At 37.1% G+C, this 16,785-nt stretch overlaps 1 protein-coding gene across 1 annotated transcript in view; it reads left to right on the top strand.

Moving 5' to 3' along the window:
- Positions 1–16,785, top strand: part of satb2 (SATB homeobox 2) — a 54,381-nt gene that overhangs the window by 24,277 nt on the left and 13,319 nt on the right. Inside the window, 7 exon segments of the mRNA XM_051119428.1 lie at positions 6,593–6,719; positions 8,395–8,518; positions 9,210–9,312; positions 11,317–11,358; positions 11,461–12,038; positions 13,426–13,638; positions 15,326–15,478. Of these exon segments, the coding sequence (XP_050975385.1) occupies positions 6,593–6,719; positions 8,395–8,518; positions 9,210–9,312; positions 11,317–11,358; positions 11,461–12,038; positions 13,426–13,638; positions 15,326–15,478 (1,340 nt within the window).

The raw sequence follows: 16,785 nt of genomic DNA, 5'->3' as shown, positions 1-16,785 counted from the left end.
GTGCAGATGACATTATTTATCTCATGTGTGTGGAAAATTGCAGGAGAGTTTTCAAAGAATATTCACACTGCTCTTTTCCATACAACGACTGTTCATTTTGACTAATGTCATGCTTCAAAAACAACAAAAAAGCACAAATAAATGTAACTATAGCTGAAACATGAAAAAAACATAACGGTGAGTACATAATGACTGATTTTTTTTTTTTTTTCGATGAACTACTTCTTATTGTTTTGGTATAAAATGCAATTAAATCCTTCAGATTTATGACCAAAGTGAGTAAGCTTTCCATCTGCCATCTGACACACCGGGCAACTAATCAGAAACGAGTCAGTTTTGTCATTGTTGTTGCCAGGGGTCTTCAATGCTCTAACATAAGATAATTTATGACAGTAACGTCTTTCCATTGTGGTTAAACCTCAAAATAAGTTGTATCTGTCCAATCCATAAATCTATAATTTGAACCAATGTTCTTATTAGCGTGGTTAAATCAGTGTTTTATTTCAGCAAAAGCAGTCTAGAGGCTAAGCTGTTATTGTATTATTTCTAATGATTTAAACATCATTAGATTGTAACTTCAATTGTCATACTTTTAATAAAAGTATACATTCAGTCACCTGTTAAAAAGAACTAGCTAAGACCAGGATATTGTTTCTCTAGCTGGTGGATCAGCACATTTGTTCAAAATGCTGGTCAACCCGTGTAATCTTTATGGTGAAACTGGCTGACCAAAGAGGCTTGAGCTTGTTAAAAAATTAAAATTCATAAGACATTGTTTATGCACCCTCATGTCATTCCAAACCTGTAGGCATTTTCTTCCTTATTTTAAACAGCATTGGACCCCGTTGAATTTTATTGTATGAACAAAAAACGGGTTTGGAATGACATTAAGGTGAGTAAATGATAACAGAACTTTCATTTTTTGGGTTAAAAAGGTTATATATGAATCTATAGTATTTGCACCAAAATACTGATCTCATAACAGATGCTTATATTATGATAATATAGTAAAACATCTCGGTTACGTATGTAACCCTCGTTCCCTGAAGGAGGGCAACAGAGATGTCACGTCGGTATGACCAACTTATTAGGATCTCAAATAATCCGTCATACTGACGTGACATCGAGAGTGACTGACTGTAAGGAAACTATAAAACAGTACATTCAGGAAAAGACAGACCATATTTCTCAGGCCTGCTTTTTCAGTTTGATTTGTTCTATCTATTTAGATGCATTATTAACAATTGGTCATAACAGTCTGTGGTCTTCATGACTCATATAGCAGAGTCAAGTCATTCAGAACAGCAAACATTCAGCGTTCAGTGCATCTATCCAAACTAGCTCTGCCGAACAGGGTATGTGCGCTAGGGAACATTTTCAGGCTGTGTGTGAGGTTGCGATTGTGTGTGCGAGTGTGTATGGATGGATACACATAAGCTTTAGCCAAGCCACCAGCCGACCACATGAAAGCCCAGCACTGGGAGGAGGAATTTTAATGTGGCAATGGGAACAATGGTTTGTACTGGGGGAGGAAAATGACAAGGAACAGAGTCTTTCCAAGTTAAAAATGATTCATTAATGACATTACCACAGTCTCTGTATGATGCTAGCTCATACTGTAAATAGGAATACATTTAACCGCTTTTTATTGGAACAGAGCTCATTGCTTTTTTTCAGATTAGCTGGAGAGAGCCGTCTGTTTAACACTGAACATGTGAATTGGGTAACCTCGCTGACATTCAACTCTTACTGCTTAACTTAAAGTACATTAAGAGCGTCTTAGATCAGACTTAATTGATGCTACTGCTCAAAGTGGGAATACTAATGACGTCTGCGTTGGGCATACATTCAGCATTGCACAATGAAACAAAACAGCAACATCGCTCAAAAAATCAAAGGAAAACCAGTAATATAAACACAGACTTGAAAAAGGAGGACAGATCTAACGGGGGGCGTGGCACAATCACACAAATTGTCTTCATCTGTCTGACTTGCCTCTCACAGTCTGGCGAATACATCTCCGCAAATACCTTAAGAACAAAGACAAGAGGCCTGTGTATCACAGAATAGAAGTTCACTGTAGTTACAAGGGTCACCAGCAGGATCGGCCCCCCTTGTAGTGGTTGTCTGGGACCCTGGTGCAAAAAATAAACTAGAATAAATAAATTCTGACACAAGGGAGCACAAGTGACAAACCTAGACCCTTCCCCACATAATCACTGAATTCTTCCGATAACATGAATAAAGGTGACAAACACCTGACAATTTGCTTACATTTGCCCGAAAAATAACATTTAAAAATTAATAAATAAAAAATCATACACTGAGGCTATTTTAGCTTACGGTTTAATGTTTAAAGTAGGGCTGTCAAACAATTAATCGCGATTAATCGCACACAAAAGTTTGAGTTTGGCTAATATATGTGTGTGTACTGTGTGTAATTATTATGTATATATAAATACAAACACATTCATGTATATATTTATAAGAAATATGTACAAGTATATGTATTTATTGTCATTTTTTATATAATTTATATTATATATAAATAAAAATATTTTGTACATAACATATTTCTCTTAAATATATACATTAATTTGTGTGTATTTATATATACATAATAATTACACACAGTACACACACATAAATTAGGCAAACTCAAACATTTATTTTGTATGCGATTAATCACGATTAATCATTTGCCAGCCCTAGTTTAAAGCACTTTTGCATGGTAAAAACAGCAGCTGTTAAAGCATATTTTTGTCACACTTTCTCAAAAATAATATAGGGAAGAAATTCAGGCACTGCTGTACAGTACAAAAAAATAAGACAAATTTGAACAAAATCTACTGTGTATATAGTTATTAAATATTTTTTATAAATATTTATTATATATATATATTTGAGGTGTTATAATATATTTATAAGACCTATTTATTTTTATTTTATTTTTATTTTGTGGCTTTTTTTGCATTGTTTTCATTACTTTTATCCACAATTATCTTTGATTTTATACCATATTTCTTGAACTATTTTTAACTAATGCAGCACTATTCTTTATTTGGGTTAGGTTAGGTTAGGTTAGGTAAAAATGTAAAGTACATAGTTCTCAGTTGTTGTTTATTTACACCGCATCTGTTAGACTGAAGCACACAGTAATATACAGTATGATGTACTTAAAAGAAACAATATTGCAGTGGCTCTGTCTAGTATTATTTTATATTTATACCATTTTTTAAACTAATAAGGCCCATTTTCATGATTTAGGGGTTTAAGGCTCTGCAAAAACACACTGGTCTTGTTTAGATTCTGACACTGATAAGCTCCCACATGAGGAGCAATCAACCAATAGTGGAGGAAAACGGTGAAACGGGTCACACAGAATGTCTTGTTATCTTTCTCTAGTCAAAACACAAACACTGAACTGAGAGAAACTGAGAGAAACAATAGAGCCTTTGCTAATTTGCAAAAGCATTTTGTGTCCAAAACTAACTCATTCAATCAGGCTTTAGTGGCAGCAGTGGCATTGCAATACAGTGTCTGGATGGAGGTAAGTGATCCATCGGCATGTCTGTGTGTGATTGAGCAGCTGGAGCTCTTCAGATGACACAAACAGCCTAAAGCACACACAAAAAAATAAAAAGACAAAAAAGAGAGAAAGAGAGCAAGAGCGGGAAGCTGGGCAGCGTCTGGGTCTCATTTAGCGGAGAGTAATGTGATTAGCATTGTTTAGTTTTCACAGCTTCAGTCAGTCCCTCCTAAGACCATGGGAAATACTTTTGAGTGAGAGTTTGTGTGTGTGAATGTGTTTTGTATCTATCTTCATGGCACACCCTTCGGTTTTGGTCAGGTTCACTTCCTGTTGTCGGATGTGTTGAATATATACATTGGCACAAGGGGCGTGCAATGACTGCACATGCACATGAGCGGTGCGTGTTGAAAAGTGTTGCAGTGTTTGGAAAACGGTTAATAATGCAACGAGCACAGGGTCCGGTTTACATGTACGCCGCATCTTGACAATGATTGCGACATCTGGAAATAAATAGAGCGGAGGGCATAATAGATTCAGCTAATTCATTTTTAATAGCACAGTGTGGTTCTTGGAAAAAAATGATGGCACCCTCAGTAGATGCCACTGCTGCTTAGCTTTTATCCTGATCTGTAAGCCTGTTCAGGTTCAGTAAATTAAGGAAACACTGTCGCACAACTTTAAAGGGATAGTTCACCCTAAGATCAAAATTGTGCTCTTTTTACTTTCACTGTAAAATTAAATTAGATGTCCTGTTAGATCTACTACAGTTTTTCAGCATATACAGTTGAGGTCGTAAGTTTACATACACCTTGCAGATCTGCAAAATGTTAATTATTTTACCAAAATAGGAGGGCTCATACAAAATGAATGTTATTTTTTATTTGGTACTGACCTGAATAATATATTTCACATAAAAGATGTTTACATATAGTCCACAAGAAAACAATAATGGTTGAATTTATAAAAAATGACGCTGTTCAAAATTTTACATACACTTGATTCTTAATACTGTGAATGATCCACAGCTTTTTGTTTTGTTTTGTTGTTTATTGAGAGTTATTTATGAGTCCCTTGTTCATCCTGAACAGGCGAACTGCCCACTGTTCTTCAGAAAAATCCTTCAGGACCCACAAATTCTTTGGTTTTTCAGCATTTTTGTGTATTTGAACCCTTTCCAACAATGACTATATGATTTTGAGATCCATCTTTTTACACTGAGGACAACTGAGGGACTCATATACAACTATTACAGAAGTTTTAAATACTCATTGATGCTCCGCAAGGAAACACAATGTAATCAGAGGTGGGGGGGTGAAAACTTTTGAACAGATTGAAGATGTGTACATTTTTTCTTATTTTGCCTAAATACCATATTTTTCATTTAGTACTGCCTTTCAGAAGCTACTGAAGATACGTGCATGTTTCCCAGAAGACAGAAGTAGTTGAATTTACCCTGATCTTCAAATTCAGAAGGATTTCACCCCTTGGCTCTTAATGCATTGTGTTTACTTCTGGAGCAATCTCAAAATCATACAGTCATACAGTTGGAAAAAGCTCAAATATGCAAAAATGCTAACTCCAAACCAAAGAATTTGTGGGACCTGAAGGATTTTTCTGAAGAACAGTGGGTAGTTCAACTGTTCAGGATGAACAAGGGACTCATGAACAACTCTCATTAAACAAAAAAGAAAAAACCCCCGCTGTCAATCATTCAGGTAACAACATAGTATTAAGAATCAAGTTTATGTAAACTTTGAACAGGGTCATTTAAATTATTTTCTCTTGTGGACTATTTGTAAACATCTTTTATGTGAAATATCTCATTCAGGTCAGTACTAAATAAAAATTATTTTTGGTAAAATAATTAACATTTTGCAGATTCTGCAAGGTGTATGTAAACTTTTGACTTCAACTGTATATAGTTAATAGGTTTTTACTGTAGCATTTTTACATTCTTTTACCATTCAGATTTCTTCTATTTTTATATTCCACAGAGGAAAAAAGGTCATGGTTAGGAAATGACATCAGTAAATAATGACAGGCTTGTCAATCTTTTAAATAGGAAGCAATCCACGTCCATTCACCCGGGTCTGTGTGGGACGGCCTTAGTTACCTGGAGTATTTACAAAACAATTGGACGACATCGTTCAGAAATATGGCTTTGTCTCACAGTGATACCCCGATTACAGATTACTCCTCGGCCATAAATGCTCGTCTCTTCCTTTGCACAACGAGAGGCATTTATAACAGTCAATTTGGGTTAATCATACAATCATTGACCTGTGTTTATGACGGACCATTAATGGAGGGGGGGAACTGGGGGTGGACATGATTGTAAGAGGCAGCGATGCGCTAGACGAGCGGCTGTTTTTTATATATATTCTTCTTGGCTGTAAAAGAGCCACAGGCGCCCCTTCGGCCCGCAGTTATCGGTGCGCCCTTAATATGTGTGTTAGATGCTTCTTCCTGACTTGATAAGTATTTAATAGATAATGCCTTATCATTGCTGTCTGCTTTTATAGCACAAGATGAAGCACTGCAGAAAATGAGAAGGAAACTAAATATATGATTTCCAAAATGTTTGCAATAGGCAATAACTCACAGGTAGTTGTAAATAGTTTCGTAAATGATAAATGTATGACTCATTTCCCAATACACTTCCTTGTCACTTAAGAATTGTATGTATAATTATGTATTTCGCAATATGCTGTAAATTACATTGGTCCGCCACCTACCTAAATCCCCTCTTTTCAATCACACGATGTTCTTGTCTCACTGTCTTTCAATCATTGTGTTTGTGTGCCCTCTAATGTTGATTTTCACTGTAAGTGGGTGCTGGTGTGATGATGTAATGTGCCAGGTTTGGTTCTGGTTTGGTGGAGCTGCCTACTCAATGGAGCGGAGCCCCTCCTAACTTATTCTTTTATTGAGATTTCATTACAGCCATCATTGACATGAGGCCATCTCTGATGATGTCATGGAAATATGCTACACAAATTTGCGGCACAATGAGATCAAGTGGGGTTAATCGACTCCCCCCTCTCTGCTTCCTTTTCACAGGCATCATTAAGGTGGGCCGCTGGAACCCCCTACCCATCCATTACCTGACAGATGCTCCAGAGGCGACGGTTGCTGATATGTTGCTGGACGTTTACCACATGGTCACACTACGCATCCAGCTACAGAGGTGAGGGACCACAGAGCACTCTCAAAAATTAAGATTATTCAATAGTTTCTTGGTTCAGCAGAGAACTCTGTGCATATCAAAAACCTTTATTGATATATGTTTTTATTTATTTATTTAATTAAAAAAGTATAGGTCCAATTTTAAGTTCAAACAACCAGCACAAACAAAATTAGATTGTTTTCTAAAATAAATTAATACATATTGAATTTTAAACAGATTATCTTGTGGTATCAGGTTGTAAAATATAAAAATGGAATTTATTTAAGAGTGTAAGTAAGTGTAAAGTATGTTAGGTTAATTTACATACATACATATTTATTTATTTATTTATTTATTCTTTCCTGATGATCTTGTGATGATTGAGGGGTTTCATAGTGTTTATGACATTAAGTGAAATCATTTTAATTTTTATAAAATGTAGAAGAAATGTCCTCTGTCTACAAACTATGGGAGAATAAAGCATAAGTTAATTATATAAATATTTAATTTAATTTATTACTAAATAATTATTGATTATTATCTTTTGTAATAATAAATAATTATAAAAGCTAATAATAATATTTATTATATTATACAAAAGTTTCCCATTTCTATTTATTTTACTTTATTACAAGTGACGAGATTATTTTGCTTATGTCAATGATAGGTTTAAATAACCATAAAATAAAATAAAATAAAATAAAATAAAATAATAAAACAAAATAAATGAATTTTAAGATTATCTTTTGGTGTCAAGTTGTAAAACTGTTCTAATTGAAAAATGTAATTTATTTATTTATTTAAGAGTGAAGTGTAAAGTACATTATTTAAGTGTATTTACATACATATTTAACTCTTTTTTTATTCTCTCCTAATGGTTTTGTGATGACTGGGAATCTCATAGTGTTTGTGATATTAAGTGAAATCATTTTCAATTTTATAAAATGTAAAAATGTCCTTTGTCTACAAACTATGGGAAAATAAAATATAGGTTATTTATATAAAAAATGTATTTATTGATTATTATCTTTTTCTGCTGGAAAAAAACTGCTAAAACCAGCCTAAGCTGGTTAGCTGGTCTTAGCTGGTTTAAGGTAGATTAGCTGGTTTTATCTGGTCTAGGCTGGTCAAGTGGGTTTTAGCTGGTTGTTCCAGTTGGTCTCCCAGCCTGACTAGCTAAAACCAGCCAATCATCTTAGGCTGGTTTTAGCGTTTTTTATTTATTTATTTATAGCAGTATAATATGAAATAATTATAAAAAAATGTAAATAATAATATTTCTTATATTAATGTTTGCATTGAGGAAACACCTTCCCTTTTCTATATACTTCACTCAATTACAAGTGACGAGATAATTAAGGGATTATTTTGCTTATGTCAATGATAGACAGCTAAGCAAGCCTCTAAAGCCCTGTGCATACATAAAAGCCAGGAAAACTTTTTATCTGCACTTCTCAATGACCTCTTTCATTCCCACTGATTGTAGTTTTCTCCTGGATGCTGAAGAGATAAACATAAGGTCCAAATGAGAAGATTGTAGTCTTTGTGTAGTCATGTATCATCCAGGTTTGTTTCCCTGTGTTCCCATGGGGATATAATTGTTGACCTGGCCTGCTGCAGGTTTTATTGATTAGGAAATGAAGATGGTTACTGTAAAATAATGGAGGGATGAGTAATAATGATTTTATGGATACAGCTTTGCTAAACTGGAGGACCTTCCATCCGAGCAGTGGAATCACGCTACGGTACGCAACGCCCTCAAAGAACTGCTCAAAGAGATGAACCAGAGTACACTGGCCAAAGAATGTCCACTTTCCCAGGTACAGTTGCTACCCATTCAGATTTTTTTCAAATACAACGCATATAGATGTGACATTTAAGATGATAAGTAAAACATATACTGCTGGTCCAGCTCTTCCAAAACTAACAACATAATACTTAGCAACACAACAATTGAAAATGTTGGGCTAATGCTTGCAGATGTTCCAATCAATGGCGTCAGTGCATGGTTAATGTAGCATAAACTGTCTTAGCGTGTTTCATTCATCAATTTGAAATTTACTCAAAAATTCCCCACATTCATGGGCCATTTCTAAAACCCAGAAATTACTTCACCATGAGAAAGAGAGAGAGTATGCATGTGTGTGTGTGTGTGTATCAATGTGGGTGTGCGTCCGCGATCCTTGCTGTGCTCATTTCCAAGTAAGCGAGCAATCTTGGAGATTTATGTATCTGTGCATGCTGTGTTTAAGTGGAGCTCTGTGTGGGTGTTGATCCTCATATCAATTGTTTGCATATGTGTGTGGCTCTTCGTCTCTACTTGTGTCACTGCGGCTCGAAGCTTGTCACGCCGTTCGCTATCCGCCTTGCCTGGGTGGCTTTCCGCAGTAATGTGTTTTATAGACCATTTATCATTGCAATTTTAAGATCTTGACCATGTGTGTTTATTTCCGATATCCTCTGTCATTATTCTCATTTTTTTCTCTCACTCTTTTCTTTGACTTTTTCTAGAGTATGATCTCCTCGATAGTGAATAGCTCCTACTATGCTAACGTCTCAACTGCCAAATGCCAAGAGTTTGGTCGCTGGTACAAGAAGTACAAAAAAATTAAAGGTAAGAGTTGTACTGATGTCTTTCTGGTTGTATTTTTACTCTGTCCAACCAAAATCCAGGTCAAATCCAAATTCAAATCTTCCTCTGTTATTTGTCGCCATCGAAAAAAGACTAAAACTTTAACCTGGCATCCACACACAGTGTTGCCAAGTCTGCAATTTCCCCGCAGAATTGGGCTATTTTAACACTGTTGCCACAGGGTTTTTTCATGTTGAAGTGACCCCAATAACCTGATATTTAGCCCCTGGAATACGAATTTTACCAGGGAAACCCCACCAAAAAAAACTTGTATTTTACTGCCCGGAATGCACTTTTTACCGGGGGACCCCCCACTGCAACGCGATTGGGCTAGTTTTGTTTTACACTAAACAGTACTCTTGAATTGAACAATTTTTAGAGTTTACCATGAAAAAAGTCACTGACTTTCTGCGACAGGTGGGATTCAGTTTGAGTTTTTTTTTAAATTAACCACTGGTCTTGCTTTGTAGCGTACATTTACATCATGATAACCAGTTAAAACCACACATCTAGCACCCCAATACCATGATAAAAATGTAACTATATTGTTTCTAGGTACATTTAGTATAAATGCACAAATGCTATAGCTTAATCACAAAAAATACTGCCATTACATTCACTTACTCCTTTCAATTTATTCAATTCGTGTCTAATTCATCATTATCCCACATTTCTGCCACGGTGCACTTAGTGTTACTACAGTAAATGATAGCGATTTGTAGATTGAAAAGCCTTCTGACTGTATCGTTGCGCACAGTGTTTGTCCTGTTTGTCAGCACTGTTTCATCTGGCATTAGTTTAAATCACAGAGTCATTTGTGTTCTTCGCTGAATTCAAGCGCTTCACACTGGATCTCACAGCGCTGTTTAGTGCTCATGTGACTGGTGAACGAGAAATGCATCTGCTCTAGTAAGCTTGGCCCGCGCTGCCATTTGAACTTTGAGCCGAGTGGATAAACGTCCGTGTGGTGCAGTTCAAATGAGTAGCGTTGTTTCACTATGCTTTTGGTGCATGAACATTATATCAAACATTTATTAAACTCTAGTTATCATTTTATTGAGAAATTATATTGCGCTAATTGTCATTATTGTTTTATCACCCAGCCCTACATGAATTTGTAGGAGTGTCAATGAAATCCAGACGTACAACATCTGCCGTGCTATCACTGTCATGTGACTTACAGCATCAGTTGTATAGCTCAACTGTCTCTGCCAACTCTTGTTCTGTAGACTTAAAGGATACTAAAAGTGTCCACTAAATGCAAATTCAGAAGTAGGTCATCGGTTGTTTTTTCATCCACTAAATAGCAGGGAACTAGGAATATTCGGATGCAGGGGTTGTGTCCCATTTCTAGCGTGTGGTTCGGTATTCAGGGTCATGAGCAAGTCTTGTGCGACGTTTTATACATTATCTTTTAATGACTCCTCTTAAATGGGATGGGGTAACTTAAGCCTCCTCGCGGCCTAATAGAAACCACTATTTCTTCCCCAAAAATGCTGTAGGGGGTCTCCCAGTGGCAGATCCTACAAGGAGTCGTCCCACAGCTCTGCTGTTTAAGCCTCTTAGCATCCAAATGCCTGTGACAATTTTCCTCCTCTCGTTGCCCCTTCAAAAAGTGAAATAATTACACAGCAGGACAGATCAAAGTGGGGGCTAAACCCCAAGTGCAGTGAGAGAGCGAGCGCCAGCAAAGAATAAAGCGATCCTCGGCACGCTGACAGAGTAAGTGGTGTTGAGTTACACCGAGCCTCCTCCATTAGTTCTGCTCCTTGCCTCCCAGAGCTAAACACTCAGCCCGCATTGCCAGATGTGTGTGCCAATGCAGAGAGACCCCATTGGATGACTCACGTGTCAGTCACACAGTTGTAAACTGAAGTTGTAAAACTTTCTATTCATGAAAGAACATTGTTGTTTCATGGTGAGCGTGATTGAGTAAGTGAGTGAATGCTTTTGTCATTTACCATGAGTCCTTTGTGTGTGTTTTAGGGGATTATATGTGGCAAGGACGGGAGAGCTCGGAAATCAAGGGTAGGCATCTACTTTGTTTATTTGGGTAAAGGACTGTCTTTGATTTGTCAACTAGAAGAGAGTTTGTTCTAGTGTTTCATATGAATCTCCATCTCTCCACAGTCGAAAGGGACAGTCTCACTGACTTCTGTGTATTAGCCCAGCGTCCACCTCCTCACCTGGCTGGTCTGGCGCAGCTCGGTCCGTTGAACAGTGCTGGCTCTCTGGTGAAAAGCAGCTCTGGAGAACCTCAGAATTCATCCCAGTCTCAGCCTCCATCCCAAGGGCAGCCGCAAGCTCCATCATCTCACGGGCAGCTCCATCACAGTCCTCCGCTACGGGCTCAGGTGCCTCCTCCGCCTCCGCCTGCTGCCCTGCAACCTCTTTTGGCACCCGGAGGACTCCTCTCACCCCAGCTCAGTCCACAGCTGGTGAGGCAGCAGTTAGCCATGGCTCATCTTATCAACCAGCAGCTGGCCGTCAGCCGCCTTCTGCATCAGCACCCGCAGGCTCTTAACCAGCAGTTTCTCAATCACCCACCTATCCCACGGCCTAGCAAATCCGGTGGGCCTGGAGAGCCCGGGTCCAACCCCTCGGCTGCAGAAGTCTCCTCTGATATCTACCAGCAGGTGCGAGATGAGCTGAAAAGAGCAAGTGTCTCACAGGCAGTGTTCGCTCGAGTTGCCTTCAACCGTACACAGGTAAGGTACAGACTGCATGGTGGAGAATGTATTATGTGTGAAGTTAAGTGTGACGTTAAGTTCAAAATTCAAACCAAATATATTTGCTTTACCATTTATACGTTAATATAATTACGTTGGAAAACCGCAGACTTACCGCCAAGTCTGCGGTTTTCCAACGTAATTGGGCTACTTTAACACTGTTTCCGTGGGTTGTTTTTCATGTCCACGGGTTGAAGCGACCCCAATTACTTAATATTTAGCCCCTGGAATGCTAATTTTACCTGGGGAACCCTGTCAAATAACATGTATTTTACCCCCCTTAAAGTGATTTTTACCAGGGGACCCCCCTCGAAATACAATTGGGTCACTTTTGGGCTGGTTTTGAGTACCAGTTGGGCGGGTTTTGTTGTGAAAGTCCGGCAACCCTGAAGTAGTGGATTATTTCCACTTTATTGTGACTTACATCTAAGTGAAATGTCTTTTTAAATGTAAAAAGAAAGCAAAAATGGGGACTTGGTTCTGTTTTTTTCTGATTTTGTAAATAAAACACACATGGATAAATTTCCTACAATAAAATATAGAACATGAATTTAGAAATAGACAGGATGAATTTACATTTTATATTGAATTTAAAGATTACTTAGTTTAGTTTTTGACAATTTGTCATATAATTAAAATGCATAATTTGTCAACTATCGTGGGAGCGGCCTTGGTCTGTGTGATGTCACATAGACAAGAAGCTGAGAATGGCCTGATCTTAAAAAGGGGATATTACTTACAAAGATTAAAAAAATACCACTGGGTGAATTTTTATCATTATAGGGTGGTTTTGTACACACACTGCCTACACACATTTATGTTCAAACAACATGTAAAAGTGAGAAGTGAGTTTTGCATCTGATGACCCCTTTAAAAAACAAACTGAAGATTTTTTTTTTTATTTTAAAAACCATATACAAAGTACATAAATGTTGAGAAGTATATTGAATGTTAGCAAAAAACTGAAAAATATCACAACATAATATCTATAAGATTTATCGGCAAGCCTAGTAACTATCCCAAACACAGACCAAATATACAAATCAGAACTAAACAAGTTTAATTTGCACTGAACTAAACAAAAAGAATAATAAAAGTGTTTGTTAGAGGATTGAGGTCTGTGAGTCGCTTTAAGCATGTCAGCGTGATTACTCTGGTATCCAATCCTCTCATACACCCTCTCGGCATCAAACACACCTGGTGAATTCACAGAGTCACTGCAGGTCTAAATTACGTCCAATTACATCCAGCATAGTGCACAGTCAGTTAAAGAGTGGGTGGAGACTTACATGGTGCAGGTGAAAAAATGAGCCTTCCACAAATCGCTTCCTCTGTGCTTACATACGTGTTTATGTGTGTACACCAGGGCCTGTTGTCAGAGATCTTGCGAAAAGAGGAGGACCCACGCTCAGCCTCTCAGTCTTTGCTAGTAAACCTCAAAGCGATGCAGAACTTCCTGAACTTACCTGAGAGTGAAAGGGATCGAATTTACCAGGAAGAGCGAGAGCGCAGCATGAACCCCCCTGTGAGTCTGCCCCCAAGCACAAACCCCAGCCCCGGTGGCGCCCGCCTTTCACAGGTACCCCACTTTAACACCCGTGACTGGGTTCAGCCCCCTACGCATCTCTTTCTCCCTGTTGCGTCTATGTTTGTGTGTTTGACTGGGTGGAGAAATACCTGAAAGCTTGTGTTGTGTCTGATTCTGAACTGTTTATCTCTACGCCTATGAGATTGCTTTTGTTTCTGTCTGGATTCATGTGATCTGTTTACTTGTTTTGTTTGGCTTACACTTTGTTGTTTTCGTTGTAATCTGTATCAGGCAGTTATAAAGCTTTTTAAAAAATGCAAGAACTTTAGGTAAAGAACACTAAAGTTTAGTAAAGGCTGGAATACACTATGTGACTTTTAAAATCTGAACATATTTTCACACACTTGTTGACTTTGTAAGTAGCTGAAAGAAAAACAATTCAAACATTACACAGAAAAATGCACCTTTTTGATAGGAGATGCATGACAAACGAAAACAATATGCATTCTAAAATTGCCTGTAAATCTAGGGGAAAATATCTTTGCAAAAGTCATGTAGTGCCTTTCAGCCTTAAGTCAGACAATTAAAGTCATATGTTTAGCTTCTAGACATCTTTAGCTGAAGCGTACAAGCATAACAGAGTTATGCTATTGTTTTTGTATGATGTAAATGATGTCTTGTCTTTGAATACAATGAATACATATTGACACTGACAACAACAATACGGATAATTCACTAAACCACCACACTGCCTTTCAAGACAGTGCCCTCTAAGGGTCAAAGTTAAAATCTGACTGCTATCTTCTTACTGCTAACTTCACGCCATACCTCCCAATGCAGAAAGTGTGGGAGCGCAGCATCGATGAACAGTTAACCCCTGACGCGTGGGCATCTATTTGGAAGAATAAGACCAAAATCACGAACTCGGTGAGGATTACATCAACACTCACTTCATTTCCTCATAGAGTGTACCTCATCCGAGACCTCCAAGATCCGTAGGAGTAGCGATCAGCTGTACACACAAAACTTTTCCCATTTTGCAAATAAAAGCCAAGCTGCTACAGAAGGTCACATTTATAATGTTTATATTGAAGATTTACAACTATATACATATAAGGGTTCACACCCATTGAAACGTCAGGTTCACAAGTTCTTGCTCCTGATTCTTTAAAATGACACAAGCAGAAAAGCATGGCTCTGCTCTTGTCATGGCATGTTTATATTAAATGACCTGGAACCGGGTGCGTGGACTTTCTAGAACGCTTCTATGAATCATATGAATACGGCTGCTTTCAACCTCAAGACCATTGTGAATGAACCCATGCAGATAATAAAAATCTTTCTGATATGGGAACAAAGTTCTCATTCTTCGGTCTTAGGGAATGTGGTTGTGTATTATCATTACTATTATGTCTGTATATGTTTATCTCGCAATCGTTTTTACTGGGGAATGTGAGATTACTTGCCTGTGCCTGCAGAGCAACTTCAAACATTGAATAAGAAAACATACCACTCTAAAATCAATACACCGTACTTCAAACACGTACTACAAAGAGTTTACTAACGGGATGCTTTAATGATTTATCTGCTAAAATCTCAGTACATTGCAGGTACAAACAAGGGTCTAAAATGTCATCGATGAATGTTGTCTCATATTGTACTCTCTCGAGCAATTATGAATATTTATCTAACCAATATGTCTTTGTTGCTTTTACCTTTGACCGCTGAACCCACACAGTCCAAAACTTCTGGTCCTAACCCTGACCTTCCCCTAAAACTGGAGCCGCTGGTTAACATCACCTCAGCTATTTATGACGAAATCCAGCAGGAGATGAAACGGGCAAAAGTGTCTCAGGCACTTTTCGCCAAGGTTGCAGCCAACAAGAGCCAAGTAAGAATGGATTTTTTTCATTGTTGTTAATAAACTGGACAAGTAATAATATGAATAATTTTTAAATTCTTTAAGGGATAGGAAATTTGAAACTTTTTAAAGTGATCTATTTTATTCTGAAAAGATATTGAGATTACATTTAGCTTACATGTTCTTTCCTCCGTCAGTGTAGGGTAAGTAACGGTGTCCGTATGTGCAGACTGTTATATCTGATTCTGGGGCGTCTCTGCAGTTGATAAACAAAAACATCAACATCAACAGATAGCCTGATAAATACCTTGCATTTATTCATCTCTGACTTACCATTCCAGATCCTGGCAAAGAATCTCATTCTCTTTCAGTGCCTTTGTCAATCTCCCCCGTGCCATGAGTCATGGCTTATGCTGTGATAAAGTCATGCATTCAGTGATCCATAGATTGATCTTATTTCTTTCCTCATACCTTTTACATTGACACTTGTTCCCAGACAGCTATATAAGGAATGCATAATATTATGACTTAAAGTATATGTCACAGATGTGTAATAGTCAAGGTTTTTTACGCTTTAAAAAACTCTGAAAACTTTTAGAAATATTTTATAAGCTTTAAGCATATTTATAAAGTTGGCGAGAATTCAAAATTAATGCTTGTCAGATCCTAAATAAGCAAATAAAAAGGACTTGCTTAGCAACTGCAGCAATGTTTAAAGCCGTTTTCGTTTCAATCATATATATACTTCAAATAAATGCTGTTCTGAATTGGTGAATTTGTTCATTTCAATTATCAACACTCCAAATTATCAACGCTCACCAAGTCTGTATATATTTGATCCAAGGTATAGCAAAACAGTACATTTTTGAAATCTGAATATATTTTAAAATGTTATTTTTATTCCTGTGATTTCAAAGCTGAATTTTTAGCATCATTACTCCAGTCACATGTTCCTTCAGAAATCATTCTAATATTCTGATTTGCTGTTAAAAAAACATTTATTAAAATTATTATTGTTGAAAACAGCTGAGTAGAATTTTTTCAGGTTTCTTTAATGAACAGAAAGTTCAGAAGAACAGCATTTAACTGAAATAAAAATCTTTTGTAACATTAAATACCTTTATTATTACTTCATTTAAAGCATCCTTGCTAAATAAAAGTATTAATCTCTATAATTTCCTTTCCAAAAGAAAAATAATAATAATAATAATAATAAAAATTATACTGACTCCAAGCTTTTGAATGCTATAGTGTATAACGTTATAAAAGCTTTTTATTTCAGATCTTTTTATTGATGATTTTTGGATCTTACTTTTCATCAAAGAATCCTGAAAAAA

This window comes from Labeo rohita, chromosome 9, assembly GCF_022985175.1.
Source record: "Labeo rohita strain BAU-BD-2019 chromosome 9, IGBB_LRoh.1.0, whole genome shotgun sequence".
Taxonomy (NCBI): Eukaryota; Metazoa; Chordata; class Actinopteri; order Cypriniformes; family Cyprinidae; genus Labeo; species Labeo rohita.
This window is presented reverse-complemented; position numbering and strand designations above follow the sequence as displayed.